The sequence below is a fragment of the Carettochelys insculpta genome, chromosome 6, assembly GCF_033958435.1.
Source record: "Carettochelys insculpta isolate YL-2023 chromosome 6, ASM3395843v1, whole genome shotgun sequence".
NCBI lineage: Eukaryota > Metazoa > Chordata > Testudines > Carettochelyidae > Carettochelys > Carettochelys insculpta.
In genome coordinates, this window is record NC_134142.1 from 68,289,295 (window position 1) to 68,310,523 (window position 21,229).

General features: G+C 48.9%; 1 protein-coding gene across 1 annotated transcript in view; it reads right to left on the reverse strand.

Moving 5' to 3' along the window:
- The window catches only part of GALNT16 (polypeptide N-acetylgalactosaminyltransferase 16), a 127,625-nt gene that overhangs the window by 26,433 nt on the left and 79,963 nt on the right, over positions 1 to 21,229 (reverse strand). Inside the window, exons 3-9 of the mRNA XM_074997183.1 lie at positions 20,382 to 20,480; positions 14,781 to 14,848; positions 12,275 to 12,340; positions 11,053 to 11,174; positions 8,784 to 8,871; positions 6,271 to 6,355; positions 4,067 to 4,170 (exon numbers count right to left, since the gene is read on the reverse strand). Of these exons, the coding sequence (XP_074853284.1) occupies positions 4,067 to 4,170; positions 6,271 to 6,355; positions 8,784 to 8,871; positions 11,053 to 11,174; positions 12,275 to 12,340; positions 14,781 to 14,848; positions 20,382 to 20,480 (632 nt within the window). The remainder of the gene's footprint in view (positions 1 to 4,066; positions 4,171 to 6,270; positions 6,356 to 8,783; positions 8,872 to 11,052; positions 11,175 to 12,274; positions 12,341 to 14,780; positions 14,849 to 20,381; positions 20,481 to 21,229) is intronic.

Below are 21,229 nucleotides of genomic sequence, written 5' to 3' on the forward strand. Positions count from 1 at the left end.
GGTGACAGATGATGTGGGAAAGGCTGAAATAGTCAATGCTTTTTTTGCTTCTGTCTTCACGGACAAGGTCAGCTCCCCGACTACAGTACCAGGCAATGAAGTACAGTAAGGAGGTGGGCAGCCCTCGGTGGGGAAAGAACAGGTTAAGAGCTATTTAGAAAAGCTAGATGCACACAAATCCATGGGTCCGGATTTAATGCATCCAAGGGTACTGAGGGAATTGGCAGAGGTTATTGCAGAGCCTTTGGCCATTATCTTTGAAAACTCGTGGCAATTGGGAGAGGTCCCAGAGGATTGGAAAAAGGTAAATGTCGTGCCCATCTTCAAAAAAGGAAAGAACTAAAATTCAGGGAACTAGAGACCTGTCAGCCCTGGACCTCAGGGCTGGAAAAATCATGTAGGGAATCCTCAAGGAATCCATTTTGGAGAACTTGGAAGAGGGGAAAGTGATCAAGCATGGTCAACATGGATTCACCAAAGGCAAGTCACGCTTGACCAATCTAATTAGATTCTATGGTGCTCTGTGGTGGCTCTGTGGACATGGGAAAGTCAATGGATGTGATATACCTTGACTTTGGCAAAATTTTTGATACAGTCTCCCACAACATTCTTGCCCATAAGTTAAGGAAGTATGGATTGGATATACAGACTGTAAGATGGATAAAAAACTGGCTTGACAGAAGGGCCCAGTGGGTAGCGGTCAATGGCTCAGTGTCTGGTTGGCAGCTGGTTTCAAGTGGAGTGCCCCAAGAACTGGTTCTAGGGCCAGTACTGTTCAACATCTTTATTAATGACCTGGATGAGGAGATGGATTGTACCCTCAGTAAATTTGCAGATGACACTAAACTAGGGGGTCAGGTAGATACATTGGAGGGTAGGGATATGGTCCAGAGTGACCTAGATAAATTGAAGGATTGCGCCAAAGGAAATCTGATGAAGTTCAACAAGGACAAGTGCAGCATCCTGCACTTGGGATGTAAGAATCCCAAGCATTGTTACAGGCTGGGGAATGACTGGCTAAAGAGCAGTGCAGCAGAAAAGGACCTGGAGATTACAGTGGATGAGAGGCTGGATATGAGTCAACAGAGTGCCCTTGTAGCCAAGAAGGCTACAAGCATATTGGGGTGCATTAGGAGAAGCATTTCAAGCAGATCTAGAAAAGTAGTTATTCCCCTCTATTCGGCATTAGTGAGGCCACATCTGGAATACTGTGTCTAGTTTGGGCCCCCCCAGCATAAAAAGGATGTGGATGTACTGGAGCAGGTTCAGCAAAGGGCAACAAAACTGATTAGGGGTCTGGAGCACGTGACCTATGAGGAGAGGCTGACAGATTTGGGCTTATTTAGGTTGCAAAAGAGAAGACTGAGGGGTGATTTGATAGCAGCCTTCAACTTTCTGAAAGGGGAGTCTAAAGAGGATGGAGAGAGACTGTTCTCAATGGTGACAGATGGCAGAACAAGAAGCAATGGTCTGAAGCTAAAAGCGGGGAGGTGTAGGTTGATATTAGGAAAAACTACTTCACCAGGAGGGTGCTGAAGCACGGGAATGCGTAACCGAGAGAGGTGGTGGAATCTCCATCCCTAGAGGTTTTTAAGTCTCAGCTTGACATAGTCATGGCTGGGATGATTTAGTTGGGGTTGATCCTGCTTTAGGCAGAGAGCTGGACTAGATGACCTCCTGAGGTCCCTTCCAGCCTGAGAATTCTACGATTCTACGAAAACCCTGGTTTTGTCTACAAAACTCACTAGCGTAGACATAGCCAGGGACTGTGGGCTTCTCATTCCCCCCTGCCCCCAGCAGATTTTTTTTCCATTTAAGTGTACGCTTACACTTGGAGAGTTGACTGTGATGCCTAACTTCTGGAGACATACCCACACTAGCTTTGATTCAGCTAGTGTGCTAAAAATGCTGCAACTCGAATAACAACAGAGAGGTAGCCATGTTAAATAGAGCTGCAACTGTGTGAGTGGCTGAAGTGACTAGCAGTCCCAAGCATATGCCTATGATTTTGGATGTGTATGTACTGAGGGTGGCTAATCCCTACCCCTGTTTGTGATGCCATTGCTAGGCTCTATTTTTAGCTTGCTAGCTGGAGCAGCACGAGCATGGATATGTGTCTTCCAGCTGGAAATCACACACTCACCAAACCCTAAGACATCTCACGGCTGTGAAAAGTTGCTTGGAATGCTTGCATCCAGCCACCAGTTAGTCCTGCCTACTAGCTGAAGCAAGATTTTGTTGGGGAGTGTGCAGCGAAGCATCCAATCGCCATATCCCTTCAGACAGGCATTTCCTTTCCATCTCCGGCCGCCTTCTCAACCCTCCTCACTGGCAAATAGAGCAGGGAGGAATTTTCAAGCAAGATATTGGTTGGAAAATGGCCTTTTAAAAACCCACTGACAAAAATAATTTGTTTTTTGTGGAAAAACTGTTGAACTTTTAAAAAAAATGTATAAAAACATTATCAAAAATTTGTATATACCAAAAAACCTGGTTTTGAATAAGCAAATCAAAAATGAAAAATCTCCAGTAACATTTCCGATTTTATTATCCTTCTGTAACCTGGTGGTTACATAATTTATGTGTCAAGGTTGAATGAGTTTTATATTGTATTTTATTTTCTGAGATGGGCACTGACTGTTTCATGGAAATCTGAAGTAGTACAATATGGAGTCACTGATATCGGAGCTTTACATCAAAGATTCCATGCCACACCCCTCCTCATTTTGTTTTCCCCATCTCTAATTTACTCCTTCTAAAGCCAAAAGCACAAGATGCATTCTTCTTTAGAAGGGAATTTAGCTGTAATTAAAGAATATAATAATACAGAATAAATTTGTGGCAGCTTTATCACACTCTTGATGATCCTCCTATTGCCGCGTGTCTGAATTCTGACAGATTATCATTTCCTATGTTTCTCAGAGAGGGGTCCCCTGCTTAATGGAAAGTTACTCTTCTGAGCAACTTAGGCAACAGCCAGTAGCACGTTCTGCAGTCTAACCAGGCACAGAACTGCACAAACTGAGCAAAATCACTTCATAAGTCCAGAGAGAGCCAGGCCAAAGAGAGCATTGTTCTTACTACAACAGGTATTGAAAGGCAGCAAGAGATATGTACAGATTCATTTCACTTAACAGGAAAGACAAACAAATTAGTTATTTTAAATCCACTCTCCCTCATCAGCAACACATTTTATTCAAGTCCCAAATACTTAATTTCTCGGTGCTCCTCTTTTCAGTTCTGCTTCTGTGGCTGGGTCTAACCCCACCTTTTCTGTGTTGGTTCTACAGCACAAGGCATCCTCTCATCTGGGAGAAGGCAATGCCTCAACTTCTCTTCTCTGAGAAGGCTTTGGGAGGCAGGTTTCAGTGCTCTGCTACATAAAATAACAGCACTTGTGAAGATATTCCTCAGACAAGTTTTAGAGCTTGGTCCCAAGTTCAGGAGTCTTCATTATGAATGTCTGTACCCAGCTTCCACTCACAAACAGACCAGCTGCAGTAGGAACATTATATTTCAAAGCCATTGTTATGGGATAAGAACTCACTTTTAGTAGGAGAAGAGGGGAGGTGTCTAGAAAGGTTGAGTGGAGGTGAGACTCTACCTGAAGACTTGTATGACTCTGGAGCGGGACAGGAAGAAGAATGTCTTCTGAACATCTGATGTTAGGTACGGCAGAGGTTACTGTTATTTATTTGTATTGCAGTAGCATCTAGATGGCCCCCACCAAGGATCAAGGCCCAGTTACATTAGAGGCTATGCATGTGTACAACTGCAGGGGGCATCCTTGCCTTAAAGGGCTTATTACATCTTTGCTATACACAAGAGCCAATCAGACAGATCTGACTGACACTCTGGTTATCCGGCAATATCCAGAACCTTAGGCGGATGCACAGATCTTTGGAGTCAGGAATGCACCCCATCTATTTGCAGGTCATACAGTACTGACACAAAATGTTCACAGGAAAGTATATTTTGTCTGACACAGATTCCCTGGTGTCACTCTCTGTGTGAGAACGAAGATGGTGGAGTGAACGAGGAGGCAATGACTGATTTCACAACTTACCAAAGTTCTCTCCTCCCCAGATATCCATCTGAGTGTCGTATTTTCCCAGATGGTTAAACCAGGATTTATTGATCACAAAGATGCCTCCCGCTATGACGGGTGTTCTGGAGAGAAGGAAGAAAAAGCAAACACATAGTAAAACAATACTAATAATTGCTCCTTCTATGGGACCTTTCAACTGAAGATTACAAGCCACTTTAGAAATATTCATTAATTAAATCTTGTAACCCTGAACACTGCCATTCTCCTTGCCTCCATTTTACAGATGGGGAAAATTTGGCCAGAAGTAATTTTGCACCTCACTCCCATTATTAGATTGCTTCAGCAGTAGGGAGACAACACGAATTTCCTGACTCCAAGACTTATGTTTTCACCAACAGATCATCCTTCCTCCTCTTGTTAGTTTCTATCACAGCATTTGCAAGGTTAGGGCTGTGCCTTTTGCTCTTTGCACAACATTCGCCACATGAGCACCGTGAGGGCAAAGCAACTGCAGGATTGTTACTAAAGCTCAGCTACATCTACACAGCTGGTCTATCGGGGTCTGGTGGTTTCTGACGTGTGAGGACTGCTACACGGGTCCCAGACTACTTGCAGGGATGCTCTCTAGTCCCTATGTGTTATACCGAAGGTGTCTTGCTGTCTAAAGGGACGAGAATTAGCGTTCTGTGTCTGTATTTTCCCCCCTCCAGTCTTGACAAAGCTCTGTGCACAGCAATAAACCAGCTGGTGACTCGACTGCCCAACAGAGTAGCTGCTGCGTGCCCAAATCCCACCTCTGTCAAAAGGTTGAACTTGCAGTGCTGGGAAAGAAGGGCAGCGGAGTGCTTCGACTGGGTTCTCTTCCCAACTCTGCCACTGACGTCCTGTGTGACCTTGGACAAGTCATTCCACCTGTGGCCCACGGACCTCCTGTCTGCCCCCTCCCCCAGGCAACTCTCACACAGAGGGGCACTGGAGCCCCACACTTCCTACTCCTCTCCCTCCTTCCCCCCCAGCACTTTTGGAGTGCCATGAATGGCTGATTCGGGCACTGTCCCCATTCTCCCCTCTCCTTCCCAGAACTGGAACGCTGCGAATCAGCTGTTCACGGCTGTTCAAGCTCTGCGAGGGAAGGGGAGGAGCAGGGACAGAGTGCGAATCAGCCATTGACAGTGCTCTGAAAGTGCGAGGAAGGAGGGAGAGGTGTAGGAAGTGTGGGGCTCCAGTGCCTTGGTGTACGAGAGGTGGGGGCAGGGACGGTTTGGACAGAGAGGCCACTGGCTGCAGGTTGCCCCCCACAGACGTAGACAGATTGAATGGGCAGCATCGTTCCCTCTAATTTCTCCAGGGAGGAGGAGTCTAGGAGGAAGCGGGGAGCTCAGGGCTGGGGTGCAGGGGATGTGCATGTGGGCTCTGGCTAGGAATGTGGGCTGTGGGGTGGGGTTTAGAGTGATGAAGGGACTCCAAGCTGGAGTAGGGAGTTGGGTGCGGGAGGGGATGAGGGCTCTCACTGACAGTGTGGGCTCTGGGGTGGTGCTAGGGATGAGGGGCGTGGGATGCAGGAGGGCAGCCTGGGCTTGGGGAGCAGGGCTGAAGGATTTGGAATGTGGAAGGGGACTGTGGGTTGAGGCAGGGGCCTGGGGAGAGAAGGCTGAGGGCTCTGGCTTTGTAGTGGGGCTAAGGATGAAGGGGTTGGGGTGCAGGCTGCCCTGGGGAGAGAGGACTCCCCAAGCCCTTTCTTACTGCAGCAGCTTGGGGCCAAGTGAGAGGCAACTCCAGTGGGCACACCTGGGAGGAGGGAGGCACCTTCCCCTGGCCATGGCAGCTCTAGGGCAGCTCCACGTGGGAGCTAGCAGAGGGACATGCCTACCCCCACCCACTGGCTGCAGCACCTCCAGGTTACGGTCAGTGGGGAGAGATGCCTCTGCCCTGGCCACAGCAGCTCTGGGTTGGGACTGGTACCTCTTCCCTAGCTGCAGCTCTGAGCCCTGGGGCCACACAGCTGGGAAGGAATGCAGGCTGCAATGGTCTGTAAATGTGCTTAACAAACGTGTTACGTCTTACACTGCTCAGGGAGCAGGGAATCGACTGCTCCCAACATCTCACAGGACAAACGCCCCACGTGGCACCCACCAGGCAAGTTCTTGTGCACTTCTGACACAACGATGAAGTCTTAATAGCATTCAAAGAGAGAGGGGCACAAGCCCAACGGAGACTGGTACCTTATGGACTGGGTGGGGTCTGTTCTGGACATCTTCTGCTCTACAGGGATCTGCTCCCATTTAAAGTGAAGGCTCCAGTCAAACCCTGAAAAGGAAAGAAACGCTGGGGTAGAACGCCCCGGAAGAAGAGTACAACAGCAGCTGCTAGACTACTCAGGAACTCTGCAGCAAGGATATCAGAGGAACAGCAAACAGGATGCTGCAAACCGGTTCTTTAACGACCCTGGTGACTGTTTATCACAATTTCTCGCTAGCCTTGGAAAAGGGCCCAGGCCTTCATTGCATGGTGGTGTTGAAAGGCTGCCTGTTCTACTCCCCCCACCTGGCCTCAACCCCCGGCGGCAGGTGCCCCACCAGACTGCCCATGCTGCTCTGCACATCAGCAAGCAGGAGGCAGCCTGCCACCCTGGACCTGTAAATGTATGAATGCAGAAGTCCCCAGAACAACAAGAAGTCTTGTGGCACCTTATAGACTAACAGGTATTTTGGAGCATAAGCTTTCATGGGCAAAGACCCGCTTCGTCAGATGCATGGAGCGGAGAGGGGAGTGGTTTCAGAGGGGTATTTAAAGAGTGGGGTCCCAGTAAGAGGGAGGGCCAGAGCTGATAAGGTCTGTTCAGCAAGGTGGAAATGGCCCAGTATCAACAGCACTTATCAAAGGAGGGAAAAACAAGTCAGATCAGACAGAGGGATGTGAGCCTTTGTCAGCGTCTAATGGGAAGATATTAACACCCACAGCAGAGAAGTCCCCAGGTTACTCCAGTTACTCCACACAGGCCCCTAAATTGCAAGAACCTTCTACATTGCAACAAAGTGTAACCATGCTGCCGTCCCATTTGGAGTCATTCCAGGAGCTGCCCTCCCTTAGCTGCACTTGTCTGCAGCTGGGCCACTTTCCATATCTTCTGGAGTGTTGTCAGGGCGAGATGTGATAACCAGGAATGCTGCAGTCTGGTCAGCCTGCCTTTCGCCTCATTGGCGGACATACCACTGAGGTCTGAAGACACTTGGTGGGGTGGCGGTGTACTTCTGGGAACAAAGGCTCCAGTTCACCGTCATTGTTTTTCCCCTCTATTGCTGGTTGAATTGCCCCTCATTTCTGAGTTGTGCTCGGTGGGAAACCCTTAAAACTCTGCCAGGTAATGGACACCCACACACTGAATGGGCTCTCAAGGCAGGGAAGGTGGTGAGAGGAGGTGTTGGCAAACAGGATGCACTCTTGAAAGGGAGAGTTGAGCCAGACAATGCTGGAGGGGACAGATGGGAGCAGAAGGGTTTAGCCGCTGGGAAGAAATTTGAGAATGTTTTTAGGGGCTGTTGTGGGAGGCTTTGGCAGCTGGGAAGAATGGCCAGGGGACACTTATCAGGGCTGGGAGGAAGCTCTGATGTCTGCCTGGCAAAGGGAGCAGGAGCAGCGCAATGACAGTGCCTCCGCAGATGGGCCTGAGGAGTTATTAGCAGGGATGGCTCTGCAGCTGACAGGAGTCTCTTGTGATACCAGTGGGTTTCAGCAGCTCATGGTGGTGTTTGTCTGGGGGAAGGAACCATGGAGAGGATGCGGCAGATTTGTAAGCTCGGGGCGTCGGATTAGAGGCCCAGCCTAGCTCTTGTCAGGCTGAGGCACTGCTGAGTAGAAGGATCGCTCAGCAGCTGGTGCAGGATGGGAGCTCCTTGCATTGCTTATCCAGCTGGTGATGGGAGGTGGGAGTGGTTGGAAAGGGGCTGGCCTGCATCCTTTGGGAAGAGCAGGTGTGCTCGTGGTGAGCCTTATGCCACGTCTACACTTACAGGAAGATCGACGCTCGGTCAATCTTTCGGGGTTTGATTTAGTGCAAATAATAGGGACGTGCTAAATCGAATGTTCAGGGCTCCCCGCTCAACCCCACTGCGCCGTGTAGTCGCTAGGACTAAGGGAAGTCAATGGGAGAGCTTTTCCCATCAATCGCCTGCTGTGGGGACAGCAGGGAAAGTTGACCTCCGGTACGTCGACTCCAGCTACGCTATTCTCATAGCTGGAGTTGCGTATCTTCAGTTGACTTTCTCCCCTATGCAGCCCTGCCCTTAGAGAGCAGGGTGGGTACAGAAGGATCGCTTACTCGCTTCCTTGTTACTGGAGGGCTCAGCAGCAGCAGGAGGGGCTGGGTTGAGGGCCTACAGGTGTCACTGGGAGCTAGGAATTCCCTCCTGGAGCACCGTAAGGGTCAGACTCTCGTACCTCTCCTGAATACCTGCCCAGCCTGAGATCTGCCTGCAGGGCTTTTCTACAGAGCCATTTTCAGTCCTAAAAAGCTCCTGTCCTGTGTCTGAAGCATCCATGTGCAGGGCCAGTGATATAGAGTGAAGGCGGAGCCCCTCTGCATATAACCAAAGTCACTCCACGGCTTCTTCTCCACTGGAGCTGGTCCTTCCCAGGAGCAAAACCCATCTGTGCACTATTACTGCTGCCATCACTAACTGGTCGTTGTCCACCTTCCCCTCAGGTCTCACTTATCTCAGCCATTTGCCTTACTCACCTCCCCTCAGATCTGCTGACGCTGCCAGGTAGGCAAAATTATCCAGGCTGATCACATCGATGATTGGACTCACCACACGGGTATAATCCTGTAAGAACAGAGACGTGAGAGAACCATCAGGCCTCTCTTGGGGGGTGGCCAAGGTACAGGATATCAGAGACATGAGACTATGCACACAGCAACAGGGGAAAATACCCCAGCATATTGTATTGCAACACTTCATTACCTTCAGCGTGGCAGCTGGGTAATGAATCCAAGGCTGTTGCACATGTCTACAGATAGGGAAATTGTCAGCTCTGCTTCATATCTATGACACAGGGGAATGGGTATAAGGGCCCTCCTGTAATATGGGTTTAGCACACAGAAATGCAAGTAAGCGATAGCTCTTTATTTCCTGGTCAGCCACAGGACATGCATCCCAGTTTCAAAGGCATGACACTGACACATAGGCAGGAGTCAGGATCCAGAATTTTTCTGATTTCAAAAACAAAAAAAGCCAATAAAGTTAAAATGTCTCATTGCCAATCCTATGGAAGTACATAGCCAACTAATAAACCACCAAGAGAGGCACAGTATTTACTCATGGGGACAGACTAGTCCCTGTGAATAAATGAGACAGACATACTCATGATTTAAAAAAAAATATGATGCGCTTTTTATTTGCCTTCTGGTTTTTGAGCCTTAGGGAGCACACCTTTCACATTTTCAAGTTATTCCCGCAACTGCTGGCACCAGATATTTATTTTGTATTATCAGAAAGCTGAGATTCTTAACTCCCAGAGCTGGGGCTTTAAGGAAAACACCAGCTATTGTCACACTCCTGAAAAGAAATCGAGAGAGTGTCAGTAAAGCTGGAGGTACCTAGGCATCCATCTGCCACTACTAGCTCTGGCCTTCTGTACACACAGCCACTCGTTCTCTAACAAGTTCCTTTGGCTGGGGTCTGTATGCAGTCCTTAAGCCTGGGTGCGCTGCTTGGTTTTTCATCATCAGTAAACAGGCGGGAATGAGTTAATTTTTTGAGCACGTACGTGCTGCCAATAGCAGTGTTGGAATGCATCCCTTCTAAGGTCTATGCTTCATTGCCACCCATTCGGGAGGCCTGACATTCCAGCCTCCTCACAGCTAGAGACGGGCTTGAACCGAACCCTCGAACACGAACACCTACAAAATTTGGGGCAAGTTTGGAATCTTTAGCCTAGACATGGACCCGATCATGGCAACTGAGCCCTAATGGGCTGGACCCAAATCACTGCTCAAGCCCGTCCAGAACTCCAGCAAGGTGGGGTCAGAGCCCAAAACCTTTGCCATTCAGATCCGTCCCTGCTAATAACTCCTCAGCCCCGTCGGCGGAGGTACCATCATTGCGCTGCTGCGGCTGCCTGCAGGAGCTCAGCTTTAGAAGCAGCATTAAAGCCAACGTTTTTGGGCTGCTGAGATGGAGGATTTATTGAGCAGGCTTAACAAGCAGTTCAAAGGTTTCACCTTCTTCCTCCCCTTGACACTCAACTGAGCAGACGTATGAAACGTGCTGCAGCATTAAGTCCCTCCCTCTCCTCTAGTGGGCTCCATTAGTTCTTGGGCTCCTTCCTTCAGAGAAGGAGGACACTGCATTTGCGGGTGGTAGAAAGTTCGGCCCCCCTCGCTCCTCCCCCTGCTCTTCCACTGCTGGTTTTCCAGCAGCAGTGCCACATGCTACTTCCACCCCAGGGCGAATGCCAACGCTGCTGTTTCAGTCTGTCCACCCTAGGAACACTCCTCTCCCCACTGAACTTGAAAGAGAAGGGCTCTGGGGGTGCTCCTTGCTGGCGAGCGGTTTTGTGGGCCTGGGGCGTGTTACAGGGAGAGTTAACAGCAGGAAGGTTTCAGCAGTCATGGGGTGGGGGAGGCTCAGCTGTGGGAATCGGCCTTGGAGAAAGGGAGCAGTCGTGGGTGCAGAGGTTGTATGTGTCATCTACATGAGACGGGCTGGGGGAGGTAGAGGCCAGTGGCACAAGGATTGCCACACATCTCCTCTCCTGTCTATTAACGTACCCTTCCCCACAACAAGGAAGTGCCGAGGCTCTGCAGTAGGAGCCCGGATAATGCACAGCACAGGCCGGCTGCACTGGATATTTCAGGCTCCTCACTCCTCTTGCAGACACATGAGTTTGACAGGGAGGTCGCTGGGTGCTTGGCCCTTGATGCTGCAGCTCAGGATGTGCAAGATGCTGTCTATTAGGGCCTTGTGTTGGGGGTGAGAAAGATTGCGGGGGGGAGGGCATCGCACCTCTTTCACTCTCTGAAGCATTGGCTGCAGCCAGTCGCTGTTCACCTCACAGTGACTGTCCAGGAAGGTGAGGATCTCAGCCGTGGCCACCTCAGCCCCTCGCACTCGAGAGCGGATCAGGCCTAAGATGAGGAACAATGGGAAGACCAGAGAGTAAAAGGAAGGGAGATTAGGGAGGGAAAACACCAAACTGCTTAGAGAAAATGCAAATTCTTCGTCGCCTTGCAGCTTGCTCAGCCATTCACCTGGTTCAGGGGCCTGATTCTCCATGGCAAGCTGGGCTCCTCAGACCATTCCAAAGAGGCAACAGAGGCAAAGAGCCTGAGCCAAGCCTATGCCACCACAGGAGCAGATGACACCCTACAGGCCTGGGCTTTTGCTTTCTGCCCCAGCATTAAATTTCCAGACTTGATTAGTGGAACCACACCCTTCTCCAGCTCAGTCTTCCTGACAGCCACGTCACTGCCCTCCGGTGCATACCGAACACAGCTGTGATAACCCCTGCCTGGCCTATTGCTCTGCTCAACCACCCTCACTTACGAATCTCTCACTTCGTCTGGTATATGGAGCTCAGGCTTCTTGTCCTGACTCAGGATCCCCCCCTGCTTGTCAGTCTTCTCTTTCACAATGCCAGCCTCTCACACAAATGCCCCCCGCCCCACCTTCACGCTACATCCCAGACACTGGGGATGTGGTGCAAGGCCACTACCCTCACCTCCTTCTCAAGACCTGCTTGTGCTGTGATGGCTGTAAGAAACAGCCAGCACAAAATGGCTAGGCAGGAGGACTGTCAAGACAGCTAGGGAAAGTCACTGTTTCAATCTGTATGTGTATTACACTAGCTTTCCCCAACGGTTATGTGTGTGCAGTGTAGATTAGATTTTCTCCTTCTCTCCTATACTTCATATCTTGCCTGTCTTCTCAGCTGGATGCCTCTCAGGTCAGGACCCACGTCAATCAATATCTTCCTAGCACAAAGGGTTCTGATCCTAACCAGGGTTTGTGGGCACTACCGTGGTGTAAATATTTAAAACAACAGCCAATGCCCTGAAGCATGAGAACCCAGGCTCTCTCGCCAGAGTCTCCACACTAGGAAGTAAAAGCTTCGCCTTCATTTGGAGCATGAATTGTAACCATGAGAAATGGCATCTAGACCCTGGGATGGAGGGCAGAAGGGGTGACTTTGAGACCGGATGGTACCCGAAGAGTTTTCCACACTCACCTTCTCGCCGGTTGTTGCGTAGACATTTGACTTTTGGGATCTTGGTCAGGAGCTGGCAGTCCTCAGCTTAGGAAAGGAGAAAACATTTGGCACAAACGCATGAATTACTTGGCTTCAGTGGAGAGCTTCAATTGCATCTCCATGCAGGGAAAGTGCTGCTTGCCACTTAACATCACTTCAATCAACCTGATAGCCTCAACCCCAGGGTCTAAAGTGTACCGAGGAGAGCTCTGCTCTCTTGACACTTCTCCTCACTGAATGCTGAGCCAAGGGTGCCCAGGTGCACTGAAGGACTAAGGCGGCAGCCAATTTAACCTCAGCACCGCAGAAGAACAAAGGGGCAGATGTTGTAAAGGTAGAATTGGGAACAGGAGAAACTGAGGGACATCAGGGAGCAATTGCAGAGAATCCAAAAAGCTAGGGAGGAAAGAGACCTCTTCTATTAGGTGATCTAGTCCATTTCCTCCACCCACTAGCCCTGAACCCTTGCTTCCTTCTCTGACTCCCTCCCTGCACAAGCCTCTCTTTTATCTCATGCACTTTTCAGGACCTTGCAGAGCCCTTTACTTGTCATCATCCTCCCACTGCCTGTGTGTGCTGGAGACACATGCTAAAGCCACCAGCCAAAATGCTTCTGTCGGCATCTCTGTACAATAGGAGCTTTTCCTTTTCCAGGGGCACACACAATCTGAAATATGGCTCTTGTGTGGGCAGCAGCCTGGCAGCTCCCGTAACATTCAAATGTAGTGGCAAGTGCTCACAAGTAAAATACTACTGAGGCGTTGCTGGGCATCTATCCCAAGGGAAGACAGCGTCCCAGCACTAGACAGGTGAATTTCAGGTGAATGCAAGAATCTCTTTTCAGGTTATTCACCTACAGGAATGTACCAAGAGTGGGCCCAGAATTCCAGCTCAGGAAGTTGGCTCTGGGTTCTGACCTAACTTCTCTGTGCCTTGGGGGTCATGGAGGTACTGGGTGCCAGATGTGCGGAAGTAGTAAGCACACTAGAGCTACCACTGAGAAGAATGGGACAGTTCCAATAATCTCGCCATTTACTGAGATGCCTAAATGAGAGTTTCTGGCTGAGCTCTGTGTTAATTTGAGCTCCTCCAGGCCACCGTTTGCAAAAGTGACAACTGAGTCTGGGTTTGAACTTGTGACGTGTAGGACCTGTTTTTCACGGCTGCCGAGCCCCACAGCTCCCGTTGCCGCCGACTGGATTTGTGGGTGCTCAGCACTGCTCAGAAGCAGGCACCTGGGTCTCAAGCTGGCACCTGGGAACTCAGGCACCCAAACTCAGTGGCTACTTTTTCAAAAAACTGGGCAAATTGCAGCTAGTGTCACTTCCGTACCTCACAGGGGCACTACATACAGTGTCCCTAAAATGCTGTAAAATACTGCAATAATTAATTCCGCCTGACAACGTAGTTAATTATCATCATTAACATGGTAGGCATCCTTCGGTCTGCGCAGACTACGGATCGCGCCCTTCGTAACTGCGTTTAAGATTGTCATTTGCAGGGTTGACTGTGACTGTGGAGGCCCACACGAGAGGGACACTCCTTGCTACATCTGCTGCATGTGTAGTGGGTGTCTGGCAGGACCTCGCTGTCCTTTCTACGGAGCTTTCCGTTAACATGGAGCTAGGTTATCTGGGCCCCTGGTGAAAGCCCCTCGCACTCCACCTCCATCACACAATAACCAGAAAGAGGCAAGTCCTGCGCTCAGCGGAGCGCATAGGCTACTGTCTCCTAGTGCCTTCAGGAGAGCAAACAACCGAAAGGAAAACTAGAGGAATGAGGGCCCAGCCTGTAGTCTGTGGCGCTGGCCAGGCTCATGCAGCACACACTGCAGGAGGACCCCTTGTGCTCCTTAAAGCAAAATCTCACCCAGAACTGACCTCAAGGACTCCCTAGCTACATAACGCCCTCAGTCAGGGCTCAGGGCAAATCACAGAACCTGTTTGTCATACACGAGAGTTTGCAGCAGTTCTCTTGGCCTCTTTGCACAGGTGAGGTGTGGGAGGTGCACAGGGGCCACGTGCACCCACAGAGCTGGGGGGCTCCCCCACACTCACTGTCAGTGTGGCACCACTTCCAGACCTCCCCTGGAGGGGCACAGCCCAGGAGCAGCACGAGCTTCCTACCCTGCAGTACTCTCAAGCCATGCTGCTCCCAGTGGGCGGAGGGTAAGCGGTGCAGCGCTTCCCTGGGAAGAGGTGGGCGGAGCAGAGGCAGGAGGTAGAGGGGCCTAGGCGGGGCTTGGATGGAGCGGGAGCAGGACACATGGTCAGTGCCCCGCCCTTTGAATCCCTGCACTCATGGCTTCTGTCTCTTTGCCATGGGTGGACACCAAACCCAGCACACAAAGGCCTCTTTCCTTGCCCTGTTCTTTCTTCTGCAAGATGGCAAGAAAGGGAATCTCTGAGAGGGAGGGAAAGAGAATGGACTGAAGGAGAAAACAAAAGACAGAAAAGCAAAGGAAAGAGGGAGGATTTATACTTACGATCTGAGCTGAAATCATCCACTAAAATGATCTCCTGAATGAGATTGGCAGGGGTGCGGTTCATGACACTACAGGAAGGAAAGACAGATCTCCTCATTATTAAACAAAAGCTTTCGCTTGCCCTGTAGCTAACCTGAACAGGGTGGTCAGGTGTTCTGATTTTATTGGGACAGTTCCAATATTTGGGGCTTTGTCGTATATTGTCACCTATTACCCCATCCCAGCCAGATTTTTCACACTGACTAGTCACTGGATGTGATAGACGAGAAGCTGATTTTTCTTTATTCTAACACGGTCCATGACCTCCTCAGTGAGGTAAACTTACTGTATAAGATAATGGGTTATTGGAATTTCTTGTGTGACTGTATTGATCTAATTTAATAAGGGTGTGTGTGGGAACAGCAAACAAGAAAGCCAGACAATAAACTTAGCTAAAGACAGCCCAGCACACACTTGAAAAACTACAGGGGAAGCTGATAGCTTCAAGCATCCTGTAAGGACCCCCCTTCCCCCCAACTCCTCAGATATTTGTGCCATCTTCCAACCTCCCCTCCAACTACAGAACAAACTCCCCATCTTCAACAAAACAAAACAGCAGAAATGTAGCACTCTAAAGACTAACAAAACGATTTATTTGGTTTATTCTCTTTGTTCTAGGACACAGGTTCTAGAAACAGATTACATCAAGAAATTTGTGAGTTGGAATTCACATTCAAATTCGACACTTTAACATGTGGTATGAACAGAGACATCAACTACCTCGCACATTACAAGGACTGCTTCCCTTCCTCTGATGCTTGTAATTATCTCAGACAGGACACTTAACATCCCCCATCCGTCTCCCACCTACTTCAGTCCTACCTACATACTTGATTGGTCAGTTTTTATTGCAATTTTTTTTGATCCTCAGTCTGTATTGGAAATGAGAGTGATCTGAAGAAGTGGGTCTGTCCCATGAAAGCTCATCACGGAACAAATCATTTTGTTAGTCTTTAAAGTGCTTCATGTCTGCTGTTTTGTTTTGTTGGAGTACAGACTAACACAGCTACCTCTCCGTTGCTATCCCCCATCTTAAATGGGACTACTTACCTGCTTCAAGTTAGGCACCTGTTTCAAGTACTTTGCTGGATCAGGACCACAAAGAAGAGAACAGGGTGAGATTATTATTAAAATCACCACACCTAGGCTAACAGAGCCTTAGGCTGCATTGGCTCTTTTACTTCTATCTCACCCTGCAAACACATCACGGCTTTGCTGTTCGCTATCTCATCCAGTTCTGTTTCAGAGTTCTGTTTCCACATGCCAGCTCACGAATATTTGTATTTCAGCTTATATTTCTCCAGATGTCTCAGCCTGCATGTTTCCAAGCCAGCTCTTATTTACTATCTCTGGTTCACACGTCAGCCCTCTCTCTGGATCCCTCTTCTGCTTTACTTTTCTGCTTTCTCTGATGATTGCAGCTTCTCCTAAGTTACTGTCATTTGCAAGCAACAAGCAATCCTGTGGCACCTTAGAGACTAACAAATTTATTAGGTCATGAGCTTTGGTGGGTAAAATACACTTACTCAGTTGAACTGGAGTGGAAATTACAGAATCTAGAGTATATATAGCAGCAAAATATAAAAGACATTACCTGTCATGAGTAAGACCAGTTAACGAAGCAAATTAAGCAGGATGTGTCTCATTCATAAACATGTGACACAGAAATGCAAATATCAAAAGTGGGGAAATTGTAATGAGGTAATAAAATTCTTTCGTAAAATTCTTTCACACCCTTTACTGAATATCCATGGAAATTAAACTGTTCACTTACAGGTTTATGTGTGTTACCATTCCTGATGTCTGATTTGTGCCCATTTATCCTTTGGCGCAGAGACTGTCTGGTTTGGCCATGAGGGGCATTGCTGGCTCGTATCACATTAGTGGATGTGCAGGCTAATGATTACAGAGGGAAACATCTGAACTGGAATTCATTTACAAACTTAACACCATCAATTTAGACTTGAATAAAGACCTCGACTGGTTAACTCATTGCAAAGGCAATTTCCTCATCTTTGATATTCCTATTTCTACAACACATGCTATGAATGATCTGTTAGTCTATAAGGTGCCACAGGACTTCTTGTTGTTTTTGAAGATACAGACTAACTCAGCTACCCCTCTGATACATGTCTGGAACATGGACCAACTTCAGTCTGTTTTCTTTTCTGATGCGTTTCTTGTTTCTCTCTCTTATCCAGCAGTGACAGTAACTTGTGTTTCTTACAGGCACTGTTGTGTTGCACCCATACCCCAGAGAGGGCTCAGGGCAGAGGGATGGCAGGAGTGCAATATGAAAATGCCTGTAGGAAATTTAAGCGTGGGGTGCAGTGTGTAGGGCTCAGAACAGAGGCTGAGGATATGGGGAGCAGCAGGAGTCAGGGCAGGAGCTTGGGGATGAGGAGGAGCTCGGGGCAGAGAGTTGGGGTGGGGAGGGGCTGGAGCAGGAGCTTGGAGATGTTGGGGGGTGCAGTAGTCATGGTTCTGTGATGTGGAGGGTTCAGGGGTCAGCCAGGGAGTTGTGGGGGTGCAGGACTCAGGGCAGGAGGCTAGGTGTGCACAAGGATGAATGGGGGGGCAAAGGCACCATTTCAGAAGAGTGGGTGGGTCTGCAGCTGTACATACCAGCTTGCTACTGCTCTTCTTCCCCTTCTCCTGATGACCAGGGAGCAAGGGCAAAGTGCACTGCCTGCGTGCACTGCTCTCCCACTCAGCTGCCCAAGGGAGAGGCAGAGGAAGAATCCCCAAAAGCGCTGCACTTCGCCCTCACTCCCTGGACATCCAGGGAAGGGGAGGAAGAGTGGCCTTGACCCAGTATGTGCAGCTGCAGACACACACACATCCCGCCCTCCCAAAATAGCACCCAAGGTGGAAGGGCTATGGGCTGAGGCAATCTCAGATGCAGCGGGGGGAAGCCCCCTGCCAGCCCCTTTTGCCTGCCTGCCTACTGCTTAATGCAGCAGCCTGCAGGAAGCTCCGAGAGCTAGGCTGGGAGCACACCACCTCTCCCACTGCAGCTGAGTGTCTGAGCTGGACAGCTTCTTGCTGGAGCAGCACGCCAGCTTACTTTCACCTCTGCTCTTATCATTTCTCCCTCTGTTTCATCAGCACCGGCACCCTCTCTCTGCCTCACCAGTATATCTCAGCAATGCTGATGGGAGAGTCTTCTCCTCTGCAGATCTGACTATCTATATAATCCTCTTCCTTATCTCGCTCTGGCTCACAGACTCTCCATTTCATTTCAAATCTCGCAAGACAATACATTCCCGTTCCTCCTTTGCTCTGCATTACTCTCTTTATCTGCCCTATTCTATACACACAGCAAAGCACACTGAGATGCAGCTTGTCTGGAAGGTGCCACTCAAAATATAGTTGTACTCCACAGCATTGTTTCCACCAGAATTTATGCCACCACTTTGCACAGACACTGATCTACGGACACCCTTATTGCCTTACGAACACCCAGAGAAATGGCATCCACACATCCTAAAAGCCAGAACACAAAATCAGACGACACAGCTGTTGTTTTCCCTCCATATAAGGCCGCATTGTGCCAGCAGGAGCGGCTGGCATGGCAGAAGTGGTAATTTCACTGAGATACCGAGCAGGCAAATGACAGCCATCTCCTGCAGAGCAGGGCATGTCAAGTGAGGAAGCAGTTCATGAGTGACAGATGTCTCCTATGGAGCAACAGATGTCATGCAGGACAGTGGTTCGGTGGTGATAGATATCTCCTCCACATCAAAGAACACCACCAGACAAGCTGTTTGAGATGCCACTTGAACAGCTGCTGGCATCCAGGCTGTTTCTAATTCTTTCTGCATTGGCTCTCTTATTTAGAATCATAGTATTATAGACTCCTAAGGCTGGAAGGGACCTCAGGAGGTCATCTAGTCCAGCCCCCTACTTCAAGCAGGATCAACCCCCATTAAATCATCCCAGCCAGGACTTTGTCAAGCTGGGACTTAAAAACCTCTAGGGATGGAGATTCCAGCACCTCTCAAAGGTAAAGCATTCCAGTGCTTCAGCACCCTCCTGGTGAAATAATTTTTCCTAATATCCAACATACACCTTCCTCTATGTAACTTCAGACCATTGCTCCTTGTTCTGCCATCTGTCACTACTGAGAACAGTCTCTCTCCATCATCTTTAGAGCCCCCTTTCAGGAAGTTGAAGGCTGCTATCAAATCATCCCTCAGTCTTCTCTTTTGCAAACTAAATAAGCCCAAATCTCTCAGCCGCTCCTTATCCTTATTTAGGCTCTTGTTTGGTCTCTTTATCCCAGCATCGGACTTTGTATCTTCCTTGACAGCTACCTCTAAGCTGAAAACAAGTCCCTGTGGCCTAAACACGTTGCATACCTTGAGCTAGCAGCACTTGCCTACTAAACAAATCACAAGACCCTGCATACAACAGTCAAGTCTGTGCTAGGGAATTTTAGGATAAAGTCCCTCCAGCAGTACCACCGATTCGCGTGAATCCGTGTTAGCCCTGAAGGGATCCCTGTGCAGACAATTTTTAACCGCGGTGGGAAAAATGCACCTGGGTATGTGAAGCTTGTCTGCTGTAGGGCTCCCAGCAGTCCTCACACAGGCTCAGCTGAACTCGGGGTACCACCCTTGTGCTGTTCTTCTTAAATTCCCTAGTATAAAGCTGCATGTTCAAAAATGGCCACTATTTTGCATCTCCAACTTGAGATACCTGGGGCCTGGTTTTCAGCAGGTTTGAGCATCCACAGCACTTGGGAACTCCAGGTGTAGGTTCAGATTCTCAGCACCTCTGAATATCAGGCCCACAGAGGCAAATTGGGTAATCCAGACGCGGGGCTGTTTTTACAGATTTTGTCCGCATTGGCATCCATTTCCGTCAGTCAATCTCCTTCATCCCCAATGCCTCATTCAGCATCCCCAAAGTGCAACTAAAACAACTTAAGTTCTGTTTAGAAAAGAATAAATACTCTGGTAATAAGCAAGGAATTACACAGAACTTGGAACAGGTGCTCCTTCGAGCCCAGTCGTCATGCTAGGCCCAACACAATTTTGGACCTACAGATGTTCTGGACACCTGACCAGACACTACAGGAAAAGCACCTAGTACAGTTTTATGCCTCCCCTTCCTCAATATCACTGGAGTCCTTTGCAGATTCACAAGTGATAAATAGGCTAGAAGAGTCCCTTTTATACTTAATATATCCCAAAGCACTTTGTCAGAATTACACAGTAGTAGCTGCACTGACTGGGTAGGGAAACTCGGCAGCAATTGCGTGCACAGCAATAACTCACAGCCAGCCTGGCACATTCAGACCGGTTTTGCTGTTAGACTGGACACCAGGATTATCTTAGACACCTTAAGAAGCATGTTAGGATCTTTAACTTCCTTCTAAAAACCTAGAACTCCCACTAGACATGAGCACAGAAAGGAACATCGGCTCAGTGTCCCCTGAAGACAGTTCTCCTAACCCTTAAACCTTGTCACTGTGGTCCAGATGCCACCTCGGATCCCAGTGCCAGCACCCACACAGTTCCATGAGGGCTAAGAGACATTCCTCCCACTGGTACCAACCTCTTCACTGTGCGGAGCAGGGTGGAGCGAGCCTCGTTGTGAAAAGTGATGAGGATGCTGGTTGCTGGCAGGTCTGCATCATAGTGCACAGAGGCACATCTGAAACATAGGAGAGCAAATATTCACGCCAAGTACAACCTGCAGCAGCCCTGTGTGTAAGGCGCCTGGAATTTCCAGAAGAAAAACAGCCCAGCGTGGCACAGGGGTTGCAATCCCAGCACAGCAAGCTCACTGGGAGAGCTTCAGCTGAGCTCTGTAGGGTTAAAAAGAACAATATGATCAAAGTTCAGTCATTAGTAAAGAGAAGAAGATACGGATGATATTGCAGACTCACCTATAATACTGGGAGTGAGCGAAGTCTAGTGGTTTAAGCAGGGAACTGGTTGTGAGTGCTCTTAGGCTGTGTCTACACAACAGCCCAACCTCGAAATAAGCTATGCAATTTCGTTAAATGAAAAACACTCATTGGACTTTACTGACATGATGGACTCGCAAATCTGTTCACTCACTAAGAGCCTAGGGTGAACTTGTGCCAGGGTTTCTTACGTCCCAGGAGAATAAGGATTTGTTCCCATGACTTCTGCTATCTATTTTCTCCTGCAGTTCACCATGTATGTTTTGCTTGCAGCCTTCGAGCTCGGTTTGGTTTGTGCCAGAATTCCAGTTTGATGTTTTGATGTGGAATGTGTGGCCATTTATAGCAGTTACAAATAAAATGTTGAGATGAGATAAGCAAGGAACCTGAAAATCTGAATTATATACCGACAGCACTGCTAATGCAAAACAATAATAATAAACTCTACATGAGCTCTTCACTTGTGGTGTGTGTGTATGGGGGAGTGCTTAAA